Genomic DNA, 23,902 nt, shown 5'->3' on the forward strand with positions numbered 1-23,902 from the left:
GAAGAATTTTCCACATTTATCAAATTTCTGATAGCACTGTGATAGGAACTGTTCTTTTGGCAGAGGGCTGCTAACAGAATCTCCAGATACTTTCTGAATTGTCTAGAAGTTTTGTGCTATGGAGCTGACTCATGTTCTATGTTACCTTTTTTGTCCTCTCCAAGCTGTAAGATAGATGCTAAAACTGTAGCTAGGCCCGTGTTCATCCCTTTCTTAAGAAAGGCAACAGATGTTATTTCCAATTTCTCTAGATCCTCTTGAAGGAATGTAGAAACTATTAAACGCAACTTTTATGCTCTCATGTGACGTCTCAACTATTAATATTTTCCAGTATAATTTCTCCTATTGTTAATCACCAGGGCAGATCTTACTTATTTTACCCATCCTTTGGACAGATGCCATAAAAAATGTTTGAGGAGTGTTGAAGGCATTTGATGTTTGGTACTGAGGCTGTTCATTTAATGGTTATTAGGGCATGGAATGGTAAGGAGACTGGTTGCTTTCTATATGGATGTAATCGCATGAGTGTATCCCCCCCCCTCCCCCACTTCATGTCTCTACTCTTTCTTTTCATCTAATAACAAACCAAAAGTAAAAAATGAAACAGACAAACAATGATGGTAACAATGAGAACATAATAAATCGCCAGCAACAACCAGTTCATTTAAATAATCAAAGTAAATACAATATATCAAATTTTCCAGGATCACCACTAAAAAAAAAAATCATTTCCACATCCATTTCATGAATATTTGTAGCATAAACTATGTTAATCACTGCTTAGAGGCATTCAGACTAGATGTCCTTCTCATAACAGAAACCCAAATTACAGCTACATCAACTTCAATGCCCAACTCTTCATAATTCATTTTGCCACAATGTGGCACTTGTGCCTTTGTATGTTCTACCATTGCCTGCCAGAGAATGCTGAATTTCGAATTCCCTGCTTTTGACCTTCTCTGACTGAAGGGTTCCTTGCCTCATTTAGTAACATTCATCTGATACTGGTTTCCAAACTCTGAAAACCACCACCTCTTCACTTTCCTCTCTCAACCATCTACAATATATTTCCAAACATCAAAGCCATCATCTTAAATTATATGAATTTCCACAACTCCAGCTGGCTTTTCCGTTCTCCAACACTACAGATCAAGGCAGATGGGATGCAAAAGATTTTGCGTAAGCAATGATCTAATGCAAATTGTACAGCTACCTACCCAAATTTCAGATAATCCCCTTCACTCTCCCAATACCCTTGATCTTTTTTTAAACTAGTTCTACTTTCAGGTACACTGTAGAAGTTGCCTCTCCTCTCAGCAACTCAGATCACAACCTATTGCAAGTTTCTGGTCTTACAGAATGCCCTTCCTCTGGCACCACAAAGGTACAAAGTGGGATGATCTCTGGAATTGCTACTTTTCTTTCCTATGGCTTAACTATTGCTTCTGCTGCTCTGGCCCAGACACCTGCACTGTGCAAGTTACAGAAACCATCCTCAGTGACGCAAAGGTAATAATTCCTCATTCCACCCATTTTCCAAGTCTGGGTTCAACAGATTTATGAAAGCATTGAAGAAAAAATTCAGTTTACTGAATGATGCAGGTGACTTTGCATCAAGAACCCAAGCTTTGATATTCAGCCTGTGTAGAAGCACGCAATAAGATAAATCAGCTATTAGCAAATCCAGTGTCATTAAAGCTACTAACAGAAAACTCGTCTCTTGACCAAACATTAGCCGTGCCTGTTGGTCACTTACAAAAGCCATTGGATGCAACTTCAGCTCACCTTTACTCCGATCCAGATGGTACCACTGTTACATCACCCAAAGATAAAGCTGATCTCCTGGCATCACTCTTTTCCCCAAACTCCTGCATAGACAATAAAGGCAAATCACCTCCTGCCATACCAGCAACTGATCACCATATGTCTTCTGGCAGAAAGACATAAGAAGAATATTAATCAACTTGAACACTACAAAGTCATTTGGTCCTGATGGCATCTCTAATACAATTAGACTTTTCAGTTTACAATTTTTTGAAGTCAGTACACCATCAAGGATACAAATTAGTATTATCCTAATTATCCCAGGAGGTTAATGCATTGGGTTGAATCTCATAAATAGGATTACCATAAAAATAGTTTAAGGCGTTTGACTATAGGTGGGAGGTTGTGTTATTAGTAAAACTGTATAGGAAGAAATAGTAGCAGTAATGATACATAAGAGAGAATGTTTTATTTATAATTTTTTTTGATATGATAAGCATAAAATGATAAATTGTTTTCTTTGTCTTACAGATAAACTAGGATATGATGCTAAAGAGAATGTCATCTCAAATTCTCTTACTAGGTGAGATATATGTGATGATAATCTGCTAATTTGCTACCTTTCTGATATTTCCATTATACCTTATATAATGTACTTAAATTGTATTTCTGTATGGAGAAAATATTTATTTTGTTCATTGTGTTTGCATTTGATGTATCTTTACAGATGCACCTTACTATGCTTATGTAGTGCTAAGAAAATTTATAAGAGTATATCCAATTGATGCAATGACTATTTACTTAATTCCTTTAGGATCCAGGAAATGATTTAGTTGAGACCAAATACTAAAAAAAAAAAAATAGTGCATATATATATATATATATATATATATATATATATATATATATTTCAAAAAATAGATTTAATGACTCCAAGACCGAGATAACATATAAAGATTTTAATGATAAATACTACTAGTTTCGGCATATAGCAGCCTCCTTCAGGTATTTATAAAGGAAAGGAATACTAATAAACATTGAATTATTTAAATAAACAAACTGGAAATTACAGGTACAAATTGCCTCACATAATCGATACATAAAAACGTTGTATTTTTCAAGTTGTTCCAACTGGCGTGCCATTGTTTGTTGCAATTGTGCGTGCAAGTTCACGTGAACGCCAATATTGAATAACTGCAGCATGGCTATCTGGGATGTTATAACTTAAATTATTATTTAAGTGGACCGGGTTCAGTAGAATTTCCCTTGATTCTACGATTTTTCTTTCAAACTCATCTTCACAGCGAAAAATATTTTCTGATCTATTCCAGCATACAGAGTGGCTTTGTTGGTCATCATTAGGATTATTTGAAAAAAGAACATGACTGGATAACGCAGTTGCATGAGATCTTTTGTATGAGATATCTCTCTTATGCTCTTCTATGCGTTGTTCAATAGATTTGTTAGTTTGACCAAAGTATGGGATATTGCAATCACACCACAATTTATATACTCCAGGGTACTTAAGGTTGTGATGAGTAGGTTTTGGATGGCTGATTAGAGAGCGGATTTTTGGAAGTGTGGTGAAGAAGGTCCTGATATTATATTTTTTAAGGACTTTAGCTATTTTCTTAGAGACTGTGCTAATGTATGGAATAGAGATGCTACCTTTAAAATTAATAGTCTCTGTTGTGCACTGCTTAGGAGGGTTCAGAAGAAGTTTCTTAATTGTTTTTTCAGAGTATCCATTTTGTTTAAAAATAAGAGTGAGGTGATTCATTTCTTTTTGTAGTTCATCTTGTTCATTTAAGAGAGAACGTGCTCTGTGTCCTAAGGTAGATATAATTCCAAGTTTTTGTGGTGGAAAATGATGAGAAAGATTATGCAGATATCTATTGGTATGCGTAAGTTTTCTGTACATAGAGATTTTTAATCTTTCAGAGTATCGTGTAAGCATAACATCCAAGAAAGGTAAAGAGTTATTATTTTCTATATCAGCAGTAAATTTTATATTAGGATGTTGGATGTTTAGATGACGAAGAAAATCTGTGAGAGCTGTGTGCCCGTGATTCCAAATAATGAATATATCATCAACATATCTTTTCCAAACTTTTGGTTTAAATGAGAAGGAAGATATGGCTTTCTTTTCAAAGTCTTCAAGGAAGATGTTAGCTAGCACTGGGGACAAAGGGTTGCCCATTGCCAGCCCTTGTTTTTGTTGGTAAATGGAGTCCTTATATCTGAAGTAACCAGAATGAATGCAATGCTTTAATAAAGTGAACATTTTTTTGGATAATTTATCCTGTAGTAATGTAAGTACCTCGTCCGTAGGAACGTTAGTAAATAAAGATATAATGTCCAAACTAGCTAGAATATCATTATCATCGATGGGAATATCTTTAATAATTTCTTCAAAAACTTGAAGAAATTATGGATAATGTTAACTTACATGATTTTATCATTAACAGTGAAGCACAAGCCACACGAATACAAAACAAGAATAAATACACTTTTATCAAGAAATTTGATAATCTAATAAGGATACAAAACAGATCTGGTCATAGTGATGCCCGTATTAATCCTGAAAAGGTTGTAGTGAACAAATCTTCTCATGTTAACGGATGCAGAAACGAATATTCTTAGCAAAGGTCTCAATTTTATTCCCTCACCAAAATTTATCCCTAAAGAATCTCCTCTTACAAAAATAGAAAAAGCAAGTTCACTCATTCCTAATCATTTGGCGAAACTTCTTCGTATTGAATCGATTTTTATTATAAATAATGCCAAACCTCCAACAGATAATATTTCAGTGGCTGAAAGAAAAGCCCTAAAAAATCTAAAACAGAACAGTAGCATTATTATTTTACCTGCAGATAAAGGCAACTCTACGGTCATCCTCAACTCTGAAGATTACCACAACAAAATGCTTCAATTACTTGAAGATAGTTCAATATATTCAATTCTTCAGGAAGATCCTACAAGAGAATTACAAAACCGTACAAACAACTTGTTAAAGACTGCAAGTGAACTTCCTCATAATATTCGCCTCTCATTACGCTCCTCTACATCCTCTTATCCCACGCATCTATGGAGTTCCAAAAATTCATAAAGAAAACATCCCTCTTCGCCCAATTGTGGAAGGAATTGATTCACCTACATATAAACTTTCAAAATATTTAGCAAAGTACCTCAAGTGTTTCTCCAATAAATCTTCATCTTTCATCAAAAACACCACAGATTTTGTTTCTCATATTAAAGATATTCCCATCGATGATAATGATATTCTAGCTAGTTTGGACATTATATCTTTATTTACTAACGTTCCTACGGACGAGGTACTTACATTACTACAGGATAAATTATCCAAAAAAATGTTCACTTTATTAAAGCATTGCATTCATTCTGGTTACTTCAGATATAAGGACTCCATTTACCAACAAAAACAAGGCCTGGCAATGGGCAACCCTTTGTCCCCAGTGCTAGCTAACATCTTCCTTGAAGACTTTGAAAAGAAAGCCATATCTTCCTTCTCATTTAAACCAAAAGTTTGGAAAAGATATGTTGATGATATATTCATTATTTGGAATCACGGGCACACAGCTCTCACAGATTTTCTTCGTCATCTAAACATCCAACATCCTAATATAAAATTTACTGCTGATATAGAAAATAATAACTCTTTACCTTTCTTGGATGTTATGCTTACACGATACTCTGAAAGATTAAAAATCTCTATGTACAGAAAACCTACGCATACCAATAGATATCTGCATAATCTTTCTCATCATTTTCCACCACAAAAACTTGGAATTATATCTACCTTAGGACACAGAGCACGTTCTCTCTTAAATGAACAAGATGAACTACAAAAAGAAATGAATCACCTCACTCTTATTTTTAAACAAAATGGATACTCTGAAAAAACAATTAAGAAACTTCTTCTGAACCCTCCTAAGCAGTGCACAACAGAGACTATTAATTTTAAAGGTAGCATCTCTATTCCATACATTAGCACAGTCTCTAAGAAAATAGCTAAAGTCCTTAAAAAATATAATATCAGGACCTTCTTCACCACACTTCCAAAAATCCGCTCTCTAATCAGCCATCCAAAACCTACTCATCACAACCTTAAGTACCCTGGAGTATATAAATTGTGGCGTGATTGCAATATCCCATACTTTGGTCAAACTAACAAATCTATTGAACAACGCATAGAAGAGCATAAGAGAGATATCTCATACAAAAGATCTCATGCAACTGCATTATCCAGTCATGTTCTTTTTTCAAATAATCCTAATGATGACCAACAAAGCCACTCTGTATGCTGGAATAGATCAGAAAATATTTTTCGCTGTGAAGATGAGTTTGAAAGAAAAATCGTAGAATCAAGGGAAATCCTACTGAACCCGGTCCACTTAAATAATAATTTAAGTTATAACATCCCAGATAGCCATGCTGCAGTTATTCAATATTGGCGTTCACGTGAACTTGCACGCACAATTGCAACAAACAATGGCACGCCAGTTGGAACAACTTGAAAAATACAACGTTTTTATGTATCGATTATGTGAGGCAATTTGTACCTGTAATTTCCAGTTTGTTTATTTAAATAATTCAATGTTTATTAGTATTCCTTTCCTTTATAAATACCTGAAGAAGGCTGCTATATGCCGAAACTAGTAGTATTTATCATTAAAATCTTTATATGTTATCTCTGTCTTGGAGTCATTAAATCTATTTTTTGAAATGTATAACAACCGAGTAAAAACTAATCGCCACACATATATATATATATATATATATATATATATATATATATATATATATATATATATATATATATATATATATATATATATCAATTTCTAATAGAGCCCATGGCAAGTGTCAATCATACATGGTCACAAAACCAAAATCAGTAAAGTTCTAATGTGCAGGAGCAATTGTAAAAAGATTTGCAATCCTAAAATCTGATTATTTTTACAAAAACATTTATTCATTTTGAGTTTAATAAGCAGTTTCCTCATGTTTAATCAGCAAAACGCAGCAAAATTTAATGCTTAGGATTATCTAAACATTAAATAAATATTTTTTTATTCTATCACTAAGGTTTAATTGACATTCTTCATTCTCATATTAATGCTTTCTAGAATATCAAGATTATTTGAATATTACTATTGGCCCGTTATTTAAGTAATAGTTAAATTATCTGGAATAAAGTATATGCCAACTGTAAGCAGATTAAGCCGTGATGCATGTATCGGATGCTAAGCTTAATATCTGTAAACATTGCTATTTGTATGTTATGACTTCTGAATTGGTCAGAGGAACAGCAGAGACTTCAGTTTAATGTGACCTTAATCAGATTCTGCTATATTCTCTTTTCCTTGTGGTTTTGTAAAGTTTGGATATAATTTGCATGTGGTGATTCAGATTGCTGAGGCAGTTATCTTTCTTTTGTATCCAATTTCTGATATGAAAGATTTAAATACACGTGTCTTGTGTTTTAAGCCGGCCTTTCTTCTGGCAGGACTGAAAAGTGTGCAGAAATTATAATACCCATGGATGGGTTGTTTGACTATTTGGTAATGTATTATAGGTTAATTAACCTTCATGGGTAAAAGTTGGATAAAAAAATTTTTTTTTTTTTTTTTTTTTGGTTATTTTGAATAAAATTATTCACAATTTATTAATCCTTTATCCAAGTGTAAGCAAACAAGTTTGCTCCTGAACTATTTTTAGGACTGGGGTAACCTCATATAAAAAAAGCTAATGACTTCACATCACTTGCCTTAGCATCCCATAATGCAAAACACATCTCCTTGCAGACATGTATAATGCTATACGTTATGGGATAAAGGATTAAACCAAGTATATAATTTTCTGGTATATTTAATTTATAGTATAACCAAGTGGAAAAACTTCCAACAACTTTCTCTATTCCAGAGTATTTTAATTATAAGGTGGGATACCTTTCGGCTACTCACATTTGAAAATATGACTTCTACATTACTTCAACCTTAGTATCATCTCTGGGTCTGGCTCCCACTGATGAGACCTCAATAAAGGTAGAAGCCAGTCTGGGCAGTGACTCTTCCGATAATGCATAGCATCATACATGTCCATAAGGAGATGTGCTTTGCATTATGGGATACTAAGGCAAGTGATATGGCAAGTCATTAGTTTCTATATACTAGTTGCTCCAGTCCTTCAGGTGCAAACTTTGTTTGTTTACACTTGAATAAAGGATTAAACCAAGTATATTGGCTAACCAAGTGGTTAGCGTATCGGCTCTCCAGTCAAAAAAAGGTTGCGGGTTCAAATCCCGCTGTGGGCATGGATGTTTGTAATTGTCTGAAAATACTAATGGTGGTGGGGGCAGTAGAGCATTGGTGGAGACAGAGAGTTGTAGAGCAGGTGCCCTCCCTCGATGAGTCTTTGGACTCCCTAGAGGTGTCACATAATAATAATAATAATAAAATTTCTTGGTATCTTTAATTTAAATTTATTAACTTTGACATTTTATTCTTTATGTAATTTGCAAGACATACGATAAAAAGCACTAGAGTTATATGGATATTATCATCAATTGCTGATGTGTACTTTCAAGAGGCTTGCAGGACACAACGATTTCACTACTAATTAAGTCATTAATTACTTATTTACTTCTTATCAATTTTCTTCCAGATGAATCCATTATTTGCTCTGGCTTTACTTTGTCTTGATGATAAACATATCGTATGTTTGTCATCAAAGTCACTTAACTGCACCAGTCCACCCACTCTTTAGTTGACTTTTTCCTGCCATTCTAGAATAAGAAAACCAAATTGACTATATAACAATAAGCAAAAGGTTCCAAAATACGATAGCACAAACAAAAACTCACAAAATAGAAGACCAATTGAAGAAATTAACACAAACTGGCAAATATTGAAAAATAGCATTAACAAAGCAGCTAAAAATGCAATTCCACAAATGTAAAATAATAAACTTCGAAAAAATGAAAAAATCTTAAAGATGATGGAAAAAGTTGTACAAACCTGCTGTATGCTGTATTATTTGATTCCTATTCTTGGTTCTATCTCTTACTCTATCTTCCGTGACTCTATATTCTTATACCTGAGAGCACTAGAGATTTATTTGTTAAGCTGCGCCACCAGGCCTCCTTGTGGTATAAAAACAACCAGTACTTCCAGTAGGTCCTAATCAAACACAAAATCCTTTCTTAATCAAATTACAGTCGTGGCTTTCTGTGCGTTCCTTATCTTAATTAACTATCATTTAGTTCCCTGCTCTCAGGATTGAGTTTATTTCGAAATAGTGCATTGCGTATTAAAGATCAGGGCGGTACTCATTGAATATAAATAATAAGCATGTTTGTTAAATATGCAATTCCACATTATATACAATACATGCAATAGGGAAGTGTTGTTTCTTATATCTTTAACTTAAGCTACACACTATATGACAAACTTCTCCAGCATACTTCCACAATTATGTAACATATCTTACAACATTACTGCAATATAATTTATGACTCCTATTTAAGCAAACTAATTTAGAACAGAATCACTGTTAAACTGTGAATGAAACTATGTTGTGTATTTTGTTTTTTCATTCACATTTAACATTGTTTATTATATATTAATCATGACTTCTATAAAAGTTATTTATTAATCCTTATTTAAAAATTATTATTTAAGTATTTATTCTGAATTTAATCAGCTATTAATTAATTAAACAATAATATGTGTATAATTTATTGTAACTTATATATATATATTGTAATGTGAATATTATTATAGTTATCTGTATACGAAATGAAAGAGTTGATTAAGTAGCTCTAATATTCTATTTATTGTGTTTTTATTAACTCAATGTAGTGGTGTAGCCTTATGTAACATTAACGAAAATGTTTACGTTTATTTGTTGTCATGGAAATGCATGAGTGCGAGTGGAACAGAGTGTGAGCTTGGATAACGAAAAAAAAAATAAAAGGGTAACAAGGAGAGTTGGGAGGGAATTTTTGAAGCAAAAAGAAGCAAGGATGTAAACTAGAGAGGTGGAAGTAAATGAAAGGTTCTCAAGGGCAGAAGTTAAAAGGGATAATATTTATAAGCGAGCAAAGACGAAGTGAATCTTATAGTTAGCTGAAGGTGAAGTCAGCAGTAATAATAAAAAGAAATTAATGCCGTAATCGAATAATATAAAAAACTGGACGTTCAGTGAAGAATTCTGAATAAATCCAGTTAGTCTAGAATTGCGACTTATTTCTAATTTGCCCTAAGGAGAACTGCACAGTGTTTAATTGGTTAATGAGTGGTAACAAGGATAATTAAAGTACCCTACAGTTGATATCTAGAGTTGTGAAGCGCGATTAATAGTGTTTTAGTTATAACTGTGGAGAAGTCTTATAGATGTGTTCTTAAGTGTAATAAATATATTTTGAAAGTATACTCACAACGTAATTGATGTACTAAGAACTATTTCTGGTAAGGACTGTCATATTGATTTATTTCAATGCATGAAGAATGGAGTGTTAGTTATGCTATGTTTAACCTAACTTTAACTGTGGCAATTCTTCGAGATTGAGAATTGAAAATAAAATTTGCTTGAGAAATATTTACAGCTATTAGTGCCTGCGGTGTTTCTTAATCGTATAGCATGGCTGAGAAATGCTTGGAAACTGATTAGATAGGAAGTTCTATTATATTTAATTAAGTGAAGTAACTTCCCGTGCGGTTAGCCTAGTGGCTTTGCGCTTCGCAACCATATGCCTGGGGAAGGAGCATCCTAGGTTCGATTCCCGTCCACGACATGAGGAGCTTAAGGATCTTCCTCAGCCATAGCCAAGTTAGCCGGTCTTGGGCGTGGGCAGCAGGGTTTTTTCCGCCAGTTTATCTGGGGTTTTTCATCCCGCAAGTAAGCAAACCGGCCCCGTGAACACACAGGTTACAGTCATAAATACTTACGGCAAGGAAGGCAACGGGAAACCACCTTGCTCATAATCATCTTTCCCTAGAATGGTAGCATATAACTACCCTCCCGCGGCCGTATGGCAGATGGGAACCAGAAGAAGTAACTTTGTGACTCAGAAACTGAGAAAGTGTATGTGAAGGTTTGGAAGATTGAACTAATGTGATTGACTTGACCTAATGTTTAACTTGATTCTATTGTTTAAAATTAGAAGTAGAATTTATGTATGTGTTATATAGCTTATATTAAATGTTTTATTTTGTTAATCTAATTATTGTGTTTGCCTGAATTCCTTTTTATTGCACCGTTCATAAAAATTCGAATCTTGCGGGAATCCCATGTGGAAAACAAATACTTCGGCCAGAATAAATGAGGAGACTGCTAACTAACTATGAATTGATCCTGCTATATTATATAGACTAATCTAAGGATAGAGTGGCGCGGTATAATAGAAATTTCCCTACCCTTGGATTGGTGATCAATTTACAATTAGTTGTTTTTTTTTTGATGAAAGTGACTTATAACGAGATGGCGGATTCGAACATGAAGAAGAGAACGTCACTACATCACCTATGTAATTTTCTATAATTATGCAGCATAAAGCCTTAGAATTCCTTACAATTAACAATTAAATATTTTGCCCAAATCACTTCTTGGGAATTTGCTATGCTCTGATCCATACACTTAATAATTCCAACCATAAATTTGCATTAATTATTTTCAGGCTATAACTATCTTATCACATTAAACTTAGCAGTCCATTAAGGTAGTTCCCTTACATCACATACAAAAATAATATACAACAATTGACTACATGAATTCTTTTTGCCTTTACTGCACTTCGTCTCTATTCATCTCTGAGTCCTTAGTTTCCTTTTCCGTCTCGGGTTTTGAGTTCTTTCCTTAGAGGTTTACGGAGCACTGGCATTTCATTCAGAATGATTGGCGGGTCTGGAACGCGATTTCCCGGCGTCTTGGAGCTTCGGGCAAAGGGGATTCAGCGTACGGAGCACATGAAGATTTCTCTGATCGGGTCCGACTCGGCTGCTCCCTCTGTAGTTAATCACTTCTGGTAACCGTCATTTTTGATCTGGATGATTTGCCATGGATTGACCTCCACCTCGTTTGACTTCTCTCTGTTCTAGCCCAAACTGTCGACCCCTTTGGTTGAAGCCTTATATTCAGTCTTTTCTGGAACCTTGGGTTAAGGATTGAAATCCCTGTAGCTTCCCACGCAAACGCTGGATGTAGGTTTAGGAACCCCAGATATTTCCTCGTGAGACTCTCTTGATCTAAAATTTCCGCCGACTTCTCTTTTCTCCCCTTTCGTATGTCTTTAATCCGTTTTACCGGCCTGCTGAATTTATGTTTGATTCTTGCCACCTCTTTCTCCACTGACCTTGAAGGTCGCCTAAGACTGAATTTGTAAACAAAAGGGCTCTCTTACAATTTAATCAGAGCACTAACATCAAATAACCTTCCGATGGCAAAGGCATTGCCCTTGGCTTTACCACTTTGACATTCTTTGTTTGTGCAAGCGAGTAGGCTTTTTATATTCTATTTACATTAACAAACAAAAATTAATTTTACAAGTTTTCTAGATGTGACAATAAAAAATATAAAAATTTACACTGCATTGAATTTTACATAAAAGCATGAATAAAGAAATAAAATAGGAATACAGGAAAGCCCAGAAGGAATGGATTAAGAATAAATGTACAGACATTGAAAGCAGAGGAGTAGAGAAATGCATGAAAGGATCAGAGAAATAAACAGGACAAATAAAGTAAATCATGCAAGTTTCATTAGAGATTCAAGAGACCATATTCTAATAGATAAAAAAGAAATCATGGAAATATGGGTTGAATAGACAATGAAATTATATGAGCAACAAAAACATATTCCCAAACAGACAGATCTAGAAAGACCATCGATTTTACTTTGCGAAGTTGAAAATGCTGTCAGAAAACTAAAACCACGTAAAGCTGTAGGAATAGACAATATCTTGGCAGAATTGTTTAGGGGGACTCTAGATGTAGGACTGAAATTCCACAAAATTATGCAATAAGATATGAGACTGGATTTATATCCAAAGATATTAACCACTCAATTTTCATTCCACTCCCCCAAAAAACAAAAGCTACAAGATGTGAAAAGGTCAGGACAATTAGTCTTATCAGTCAATTATCAAAAGTTCTTTTTATGTTATTCTTGAAAGAAATAAAAGAAAAATAAATGTAGAAATAAATTATACACAAAGTGGCTTCAGGAAAATGTGAGAGAAGATATTTTCAACATCATAACCATCATAGAAAGATATTTAGAAAAACAAAAAAATGTGTATCTTTTGTTTCATAGATTACACAAGGTATTCGACAATGTTCAACATGAGTAATTAATTGAAATTCTTTTCAGAAATAGGCATGGGCAGAAAAGACATTAGGCTAATAACTAATCTTTACCAGAAAAGACTGCATCCTTAAGAATAAATGGAGAGACCTCAGAAGATTTCCCAGTTCAGAAAGGTCTGAGAAAAGGCTGTGTCTTTGATTCTCTTTACCCTATACACAGAAGAAATATTTAATAAAATTAGTAACCTCGAAGGAATCATTGTAAGGGGCAGAAATATTAATAACCTAATATATGCAGATGACACTGTTCTTCTAGCTAACAAATATGACCTGAAGATTCTTATAGATGAAACTGAAGTACAGCAGAGCAGTATGGCCTCAATTTCAACTTGAAAAAGACAAAAATCCTGAATCCAAAAATCCTGAGAAAAAGAAATGCCAAAAATATACATCAATATGAAAGGAAATAAACTAGACCAAGCTCAAACATACACATACCTCGGACACATGATCACAGAGAATGGAAGGACAGAAGATGAAATTAGGATTGAAATCGCAAGGTCAAACTTTAGAAACATGAAGTCTACTGATCTAGAGAATTAAATCTGAAAACAAGACTAAGAATCTATAAATGTTACATATAGTCTGCATTACTATATGGAGTAGAGACATGACTTTCCAGTCTGAATGTGAAAAAACTGGAAGCTTTCGAAATGTGGATGCTGAGAAGAATTACGAAGATGTTGTGGAAAGACAAATGAAGAGGTACTAGAGATGGTAGGTGACAGTAGAAGCCTGGTAAAAAAAAAAAATAAAAATAAATAAATTAATTAAAAAGAGAAAAGTCAGCTATTTTGGACATATTCTTAGACACAAGTGCCTACAAAGGACACTTCTTGAAGGAACTGTTTGAGGAAAGAGAAGGATAGGAAGACAAAGACTGGAGTGGATGAAAAATATAGAACAATTGGACCTATCTCTCATACTAGGAATGCAACAGAGAGGTGCTGAATAGGACGTCATGGAGATTCATGGTAGTCCATCTCCTGGAGGGAAAGGACACCTGACAAGATAAATATTAGCAACGAAAGCATTGCATCCATGTAGGATTTTAGAAGATGTAAATTTTAGGATTGAAGATGTGAAAATTTTAGCAAAGTAGAAATTTAATCATGTTAGGAGAAAATATGAGTAAAATATTGAAAGATGAGGATTTTACAGATTTTATTAATGGCACATCGTGTTTACAGTCCATTTCTCATGTGCAGTTAACATACTTTCCTTGCAGCAGTTTACGTGCATTTCTTCAAGCTGTTGCCTAATATTATCACTGGTTCTCTTCTGCTCAAGAGGAAATTCATATTCCTCTCCCTTATGTGCAGGGAATTTCTGAAGGCATGGAAAACTTAAAACCACTGAACATTTTTGTTGCATTTCATCCTGTCAGAAACAATCTCCACTTTTCTTTAATCTTGTATAGGCAAGAATTCTCCTGGGTTTTCAGGTGTTTACCAGATTCTTTGTTTTTGTAGCTTATCATATTAACAAATTGGAAGATCTGCTTTTATATGTCTAAAGAACATATTATATGAAATATTATGAGCCTGAGCAGTCTAGATTTGCCTGAAAATGCCATCTTCACCATGCATAGAGCTCACTCAAATAAGACAGAAACTCAAATATATATATATAAGCATGCATGTTTGAATGAAATATTGGCTTCTCTCAAATTACTTCTTTTTTTTTTTTTTTTCAGAGGGATAGGCCATTGTTACTAATATCTTATGAGAGGTACACGGGTATCCCTCATAATGTGTAATGTGTGAAAAACACTACTCCAGAGGATAATAAATATGTATGACAAGTAGGGTTATCGTAACCGGAGTTGATCTTTCTATATGTTTAGACCTTGAAAGTACAGTTATTATAATTCTTTCTTTTTTTTAATGTTGGATTTTAAATGGTGGTTCTGAAATGAATACGTTCTAATCAATATATGCTATCCTCTTTGTAATCTGCATTCATAAAATAGTACAAAGCTTTTGATAAATAATATTTCATTGCTAATTAATGTCTTCGTTTTCTCTTTTTAGTTGTGCTAATAGTTATCTGGCATTATTCAGGTAAACAAAAACATATATTACTCTTGTATTTTGTGTTATTAATTTATGTACAAGAGTAATATGTCATATATTACTCTTGTATTTTTTGTTAGAAAGTTTTGAAATGATTATATGAGCCTTAAATTAGTTGCCAAAATTATATTATGGGGGTGCTTAAGGGTTAAAGTTGTATAACTGAGAGGAGACCTCCACATAGCCTTTAAAGGAATGCAGAGAACCGACCAGGGCTTCTGACCTAATGTCCAATCCTCACCTTCTCGTGGTGCACCCTATTCAGTATCTACTTGGATACTGAATGAACGAGGACGGGCTGGCAATTTGGGATTTAGCTGACCAAATTGTATTCTTATTGGTTAAACCAAAATAAAAAATGATGGTACAACACGACAAAATTTCATGCCGGCTGGGGCGTTGCCCAGTTAAACAAGGCCCCCGTTGTTTTCTCCACGGAACCAGGGCGAACAGTGAAAAGTCAGCTACTGGAACAAATCTGAAAACACACCCCCAACTCAACATCACCAGAGTTAAAGATCGGTACCATCAACATAAAAAGCCTGAATGGCAAAGAAATGGAGCTAGCTGAGGAATTAGATAAGTACCAGATTGACATAATAGGGGTGACTGAAACAAAAAAGACCAAAACTGGTGAGATCTTTCTGAGCAATAAATACAAAATGTTATATTCAGGCAATGACAATCAAGGAAAAGGAGTAGCCATAGTATTCAAAACAAAATACGAGGCTAATCTTCTTTAATGGCAGTCAGGCTCAAGTAGAGTAATGTGAGCAAATATGAGAATGGGGAACTGGACAATGAGACTTATTTGTACCTATGGTCCCACAGAAGGCTCTACTAAGGTAGAAGTGGAGGAATTTTTTGAGGATTTAGAAAAAGCAACTGACACAATGAAAAAGGAAAAGTTTGTCCTTGTTGGGGATCTAAATAGCAGAGTAGGAAATGATTGAGACATACAAAAATATTTTGGGAAAATTTGGACAAAAGAGAAAAGCTAATAATAATGGCAAATATCTGTTGGGTTTTTCTGCTCAGGACATGGACTGGTTATTACTAACACCATGTTCCAGCATAAAATGTGCACAAATTCACATGGAGAGAACAGGCAAGGAATAAGAAAAGTCTCATTGACTATGTTATTGTTGATAGTGATGTTTTCTCTCTGGTGCAGGACACCAGAGTGTACAGAGGATTTGAAATTGGAAGTGATCACTTCCAATTTCAAAAAAGAATAACATGTAAGAAAGTTTTAAAGCGAATAAAAGTTGAGCAGCTCTCAGATGTGAATTGTGTAGACTAAAATACACAAAGATTATTGAAGAAAAGATGAAAGAGTTTGAGAACAGGAATCAAACCTTGGAGATTCAGTGACAAGTCTTGAAGATAGCCCTGATTGATTCAGCTAGAGAGGCATGTGGTATAGTTGTCTGCAAAGTCCTCACATGACTTTTGTTTAGCTAGTTTTACACAGTTTTTAGTATTCTCTAAGAGCACAAGCTGACTTATTTGCCAGGAACTTTTGATCTTAGAGAATACTAAAAACTGTGTAAAACTAGCTAAACAAAAGTCATGTGAGGACTTTGGCAAGAACATAGAAAATAAAGGTGGTAAGATATTCTGGAGGTTGTTGAAGAAGCTTAGATGTGGAGGAAAGAGTGCTGTAAAAGGAGTTAGAGAAGATAAAGGCGACATGAAAGCAGGAGAAAAAGATATCCTTGAAGTATGGAGTAATTACTTCGAAAAATTGCTAAATGAAACAAGCAGTGATGACAGCACAGTAGTGAAAAAACACTGACCAGGCATACAGTCAATAATACATATCTATACTTGAAGTAGAAAAAGCCATCAAAGGCTTGAAATGTGGAAAGGCAGCAGGAGTAGATGATATTCGACCAGAAATGCTGAAGTATGGTGGTATAAAAGTGTTACAATGGCTGCACTGCATAGTTCAGAAGGCCTGGACAGAGGAGCAAATTCCAGATGATTGGAGTAGAGCTCTCATAGTACTCATATATAAAAAGGGAAATAAAAAAAATTAAAAAAAAATAATAAAACACTCCCTACTAAGTGTTCCTGGTAAGATTTAGTATACTTGAGAAAAGGTTGAGAAGAATTCTGGAAGAAAAGCTGGGTGAAGAACAAGCTGGATTCGGGCCAAATGGAGGCTGTCAAGATCAGATCTTCACTTTACGACAAATAGTCGAGAAAGCATGGAAATATAACAAAGATCTGTATTTAAGTTTTGTCGATTTGGAAAAGGTATATGACATGGTGCCAAGAGAGAAGCTATTAAATATGCTATGGTTATATGGCATTAATGGGGCATTATATCAAGCAATACTTAGTCTTTATTTGAGTTGTAAGTGAGCAGTTAGAATTAAAGGAAGTACAGGAAGATGATTTAATGTTAAATCTGGTGTGAGACAAGGATATACATTATCCCCTCTGTTATTCATTATCTATATGGATCACATTATGAAGGAAAGTGGTATTAAACATGATATTAAAATTGAAGATGTTAATGTCAGCTCTTTGCTTTATGCAGATGATGTTATACTTCTAAATAAAGCCTGTGCAAGATTCTCTGACTAAATTGAATAACTGTTGTAATAGATATGGTATGAAGGTCAGCAATAAATGAAAAAAACAATGAAAATCATCATCATCATCAAATTCCTGCTATGTACCCTCAAGGGGTGTACAGTATATGACAGTACTACATGAAAAAATTACATCATTACTAACTTCCTATCTACAATTTTCCTCCAAATCAGTCTGTTACTTGTCAAGACTCCAACATTATCAGATCTTATATTTCTATCGTCTAAGGCACTTTGTACTGTATCAATCCACCTATATATGTTGGTCTTCCTCTGGGTCGTTTTCCTGCCAACCTGGCAGAGAACACTTGTTTTACTAATCTTTCCTCTCCCATTCTATTTAAGTGACCATACCACCTGAGATTAGCTCTGTTAATGCATTCCTGGATGCTGACAATGTCAAGTTCTTTCCTAATATCCTCATTTTTAATATGATATTGCCATTGATGCCATCTGTTCACGCCTCTAATCTTTCTCAGGACTCTCATATCTGCGGTCTCAAGTCTTTGGTCAAGTGTTTTACTTCTGACCCAGCTCTCAGATCCATAAGTTAAAACTGGTTTCAACACTGTCTTGTATACAGCTAATTAGTGATCACTTCCAATTTCAAATCCTCTGTACACTCTGGTGTCCTGCACCAGGGAGAAGACATCACTATCAACAATAACATAGTCAATGAGAATTTTCTTATTCCTAGCCTCTTCTCTCCATGTGAATTTGTGCACATTTTTATGTTGGAACATGGTGTTAGTAATAACCAGTCCATGTCCTGAGCAGAAATCCAACAGATATTTGCCATTATTATTAGCTTTGCTCTTTTCTCCAAATTTTCCCAAAATATTTTTGTGTCTCGCAATCATTTCCTACTCTGCTATTTAGATCCCCAACAAGGACCAACTTTTCCTTTTTCATTGTGTCAGTTGCTTTTTCTAGCGCGTCAAAAAATTCCTCCACTTCTACCTTTGTAGAACCTTCTGTGGGACCATAGGCACAAATAAGTCTCATTGTCCAGTTCCCCATTCTCATATTTGCCCACATTACTCTACTTGAGACTGACTGCCATTCAAGAAGATTAGCCTCGTATTTTGTGTTGAATACTATGGCTACTCCTTCTTTTCCTTGATTGTCATTGCCTGAATATAACATTTTGTATTTATTGCTTAGAAAGATCTCACCAGTTTTGGTCTTTTTTGTTTAAGTCACCCCTATTATGTCGATCTGGTACTTATCTAATTCCTCAACTAGCTCCATTTCTTTGCCATTCAGGCTTCTTACGTTGATAGTACCGATCTTTAACTCTGGTGATGTCGAGTTGGGGTTTGTTTTCAGATTTGTCCCAGTAGCTGACTTTTCGCTGTTCGCCCTGGTTCCCTGGTGAAAACAACGGGGGCCTTGTTTAACCGGGCGACGCCCCATCCGGCATGAAATTTTGTCATGTTGTACCATTTTTTATTTTGGTTTAACCAATAAGAATACAATTTGGTCAGCTAAATTCCAAATTGCCAGCCCATCCTCGTCCATTCAGTATCCAAGTAGATACCCAACAGGGTGCACCACGAGAAGGTGAGGATTGGACATTACGTCAGAAGCCCTGGTCGGTTCTCCGCATTCCTTTAAAGGCTATGTGGAGGTCTCCTCTCAGTTATTGAATAAATTCATATTGAATAAGAGAGAACTTAGTTGAAACACTAAATTAGCTGTATACAAGACAGTGTTCAAACCGGTTTTAACTTATGGATCTGAGAGCTGGGTCAGAAGTAAAACATTTGACCAAAGACTAGAGACTGCAGATATGAGAGTCCTGAGAAAGATTAGAGGCATGAACAGATTGCATCAATGGCAATATCATATTAAAAACGAGGATATTAGGAAAGAACTTGATATTGTCAGCATCCAGGAATGCATTAGCAGAGCTGATCTCAGGTGGTATGGTCATGTAAACAGAATGGGCAAGGAAAGATTGGCAAAACAAGTGTTCTCTGCCAGGTTGGCAGGAAAATGACCAGAGGAAAACCAAGATATAGGTGGATTGATATGGTACAAAGTGCCTTAGATGACAGAAATATAAGATCTGATAATATTGGAGTCTTGACAAGTAACAGACTGATCTGGAGGAAAATTGTAGATAGATGATGTAATTTTTTTCATGTAGTACTATCATATCCTGTACACCCATTGAAGGTACATGGCAGGAATTTGATGACATATTTTGCTGGCCTGTTTGGCTGAGTGGTTGGCGTATTCGCTCTCCAGCCAAAAGGCTGCAGGTTCAAATCCTGCCGTAGGCATGGATGTTTTTCTGTGAAAATACTAGTGGTGGTAGATGGCGTTGGTGTAGATCAGTGTTTCTCAAACTTCAGATATCCGTATACCCCTTCTTAAATTTTCATTAATTCCAAGTACACCCCTTATCAAAATAATAATAATAAATAAATAAAGTATATTTCATTGTAAATGTCTATTTTATTTGAATTTAGATGTACATGTAAACAAAAAATATGATTTATTTTTAAAATAATATTTATAAAGATACTATAAATTTTTACTTAATTTAAATAATTTATCATCAATGAGAGGGATACAATATCAACGTTTTCTCTTTGCTTACAGCTACTTGTATCTGCTATATTGCTTTCTTTTGTGCCTTTTATAAATCCAGTCTTTAACCTTTGAAAGCTAAAAAAATTACCGTATTTACTCAAATATTACTCGCATTTTCCCCCCAAACTTATAGCAAAAAAAAACATGGTGCAAGATATATGTGGGGATTATATTGGATAAAATTTTCAAAAAAAAAAAAACAACTGAAAATGGGTATGACTTACCAAGAAACTCCTATTCGCCATCACCACTTCTGGCCTCAAGAGCGGTTTCCTTGTGTGCATCATCGAAATCATTTACCTAAATAACGTCATCTTCTTTCTCATTATTTCAAGCAAAAATTACTAATAATTTACAAGACTTGAGATACGTAATGAACAATACTTCACAAATGACTAATGAGAAGTGAAAGCAGAGAGCAAAACGGACAGCAGTGATGGGCCAGTAGAGATAGAGCAGCTATGAAGACGTGGCAATGATTAGTGCGGTATTAACAAAAGATCGCGTGATCTAAAGACAAAAGCAAGCTAACAGTTGAGTTGGCTCTCATTTCAACAAAACCGAATTGTATATCTGAAACACATTCACTATATATTTCTTAGTTTTAACATGTTCACGACAGGAGTGGTGTCAAACAAAACCATATGTTGCGCTGGCAACATATGGTTTTGCTTGAGTCTATACAGCAGTTTCTGTGGGATGGGACATGTGACTCATTAGTTAGTGCCATTTTCATCCCAGTTGTCTCTAATTGCACTATTTGTTGAGAAATATAGTACACGTCCTGCAAATGTCTCTGTACCTTATTCAGGGACATGATAAAATAAATAGTTTTTTGTGCATCTGCAGTACAGTAGCTGTTGCAGAGGGTGTGTTGTTTACCACAGGGAGTTATTTACTATCTCTCTGACGTGAACGTTGGGGCATTAGTAACTTGCAATTTGAGTAGAAAAATTCATACATAATAAAACTTAATGTATATATTTTTTTCCTCAATATATATATAATTTATTAAGAAATATATACCTTTAAATTAATTATTTTTTTCTTGGTAATGATTCCATGCTTTCATGATTAATAGCCAAAAATTTCCATGTACCCCCAGGGGTACACGTACCACACTTTGAGAAACACTGGTGTAGATGATGAAGGTAGTTGTGGTTAGTGGAGATGGAGAGTTATAGAGTAGATACCCTCCCTCATTGAGTCTTGGCCTCCCTGGAGGTGTTATGTTATATATTATTGTAAAATTTTTGTGTGAGTGTGTGTGTGTGTGTGTGTGTGTATATAACTTTTGTATTTATATACAATCATTTATCCAAGTGTAAGCAAACAGTTTGCATGTCAAGTATCTTCACAAATATGTTACTTCTATATACAGGCTGATGACTTCATGTCAGTTGCATTTATATTCCATAATGCAAAACATTTCTTTCAGAATTGTATATTTGCTATGCATTATGGAAGGAGTCACTACCCAGACTGGTTTCGACCTTTATGACGGTCTCATCAGTAGGAGCCAGATCCAGAAGAGATACCCAGAGTTAATGCAGAAGTAATATACAGTCAGGTCTCTTTTTATGCAGTAGATGCATTCCACAGAAAACTGCATATAAAAAATCACACAAAAAAGATCTAACTTATGTTGAAAAATTAGGGATACGTTCCATAATTTTCTAAAACAGGATAAAACCGAAGCAATGAATTAAAATAAACCTAAAATTGCATTAATAAGTCAGGAAAATAAGAATGCCTAAGTTTTAAAGCTTTATTCATTTAATTTTATTGAAAAGTAATAATTTTTTTACATTTTTTCATCAGAATTATCGTTGCTATTAGACAATATTCGGCAACGTTTGCGAACTGGTGCAAAATCACTTTCATCACCAGAAGAGATAGTCAGCACATCAGATCTGTATGGTAAAGGCAATGGTGTTCTTCACAAAAAGAATTAGCTTTGCCCTCATTCCGTGCTGATTTTTTTTTCTTTCTGACAATGGAATCAGTGATTAAACTTTTCTATGATGATTTTACTAATTTTTTATACAGCTCTCGATATCCAGACATACAGTTCTTCAGCTAACGTTGTAATTTAAAGGCTCATTCAGAATTTGTGTCATTAACAAGAAAATGATTTTCCAATTTATTACACAGTTCACGACCTTCTTGAACTATGTTTGCTGTGAGGGGGACAGGTTTTTCTTCTGCTTCACTATTGTTTTTTGGATCTTCGACGATATCTAAAGTTAATTGATATCCAATAATATCATTGTCATTTAAGGCATTATCCACAAGCAATTCATCTACATCATTCTGGCTAAATGTATCAAAACCTTCTCCACCAATTTCATGTGCCAAAGTAATGATTTCAGCTGATAATGTAGATGTTTGAATGGTTGCACTGTTTGCAACACATCCAGGCCAAGCTGCTTTCCAGCAGGCATTTAAAGTTTGTGGTCTTATTTCAGCAATAGCAGATGCAACATGATTTAAGCAGTCCAAAATAGAAAATTTTTTCCAAACGTCAGTTACTGTTAATTCTTCATTTTTCTAGTTTATCCAGTATAAATTGAAAAGTGTGCTTAACACAATATATTTTAAAAGTAGCAATTATGCCTTAATCTAATGGCTGAATAATGCTGGTTGTGTTGGGTGCTAAAAACACTACCTGCACATTTGGATGTTCTAAATGTGGATGATATGGTGCATTGTCAGCAATTAATGAAACTTTAAAATCAAGAGCTTTTTGCTTCGTATATGTTTCACTTCTGGTGCAAAGCAATTATTGAACCATTCAGTAAATACAGCAGTTGTTATCCAGCCCTTTTGTATTAGCCATCCAATGTATCAGCAGCTGTTTTAGATCTTTGCCTTTTTAAAGCACGTGGTCTTAGAGATTGATTTACTAGAATGGGGGGGGGGTTCAACATTCGATCCCCTGATGCATTGCTATAAAGCAACAACGTTACTCGATCTTTGCTTGCTTTAAACCCACTTGTTTTTTTCTCAGACTTTGCGATGCAAGTTCAGCTAGGCATTTTCTTCCAAAATAATCCTGTTTCGTCAGCGTTAAACATTTGATCAGGACAATATCCACCATCTTCAGTAACGGAATTTTAAAAAGGAATGCACTTCATAATATGAAGATTACAGGCGAGATTGCAGCAGCAGATGAAGAAACAGCCCAAAGTTTTCAAGAAGTTAGCTGCAACCTCTCCTGTAATCTTCATATTATGAAGTGCATTCCTTTTTAAAATTCTGCTTAACCATCCTTTGCTAGCCGAAAATTCTTTATCAGCCTGGGAAGCAGAAGTAGATGGCTCCAATTGTTTCATCTGTTCATAAAATCGAAGAGCTTTTTGTTTAATTAAATAACCACCTATAGGAATTCTTCTTTGAGTTAATTTTTCAATCCAAATTACGAGAGCCCATTCCGTTTTTTCTAATAAAGCATCTCCAGTATGATGATAAT

At 34.7% G+C, this 23,902-nt stretch overlaps 1 protein-coding gene across 1 annotated transcript in view; it reads left to right on the plus strand.

Moving 5' to 3' along the window:
- LOC150098057 (uncharacterized) overlaps positions 1-23,902 on the plus strand; it is a 345,306-nt gene that overhangs the window by 22,197 nt on the left and 299,207 nt on the right. Inside the window, exons 2-3 of the mRNA XM_090406364.1 lie at positions 2,296-2,347; positions 15,185-15,214. Coding sequence (XP_090262490.1) covers positions 2,308-2,347; positions 15,185-15,214 — 70 coding nt within the window. The 5' untranslated portion in view covers positions 2,296-2,307. The remainder of the gene's footprint in view (positions 1-2,295; positions 2,348-15,184; positions 15,215-23,902) is intronic.

Source organism: Typopeltis vanoorti, chromosome 16 (genome assembly GCF_054136105.1).
Source record: "Typopeltis vanoorti isolate ZY-2024b chromosome 16, IOZ_Tvanoo_1.0, whole genome shotgun sequence".
Taxonomy (NCBI): domain Eukaryota; kingdom Metazoa; phylum Arthropoda; class Arachnida; order Uropygi; family Thelyphonidae; genus Typopeltis; species Typopeltis vanoorti.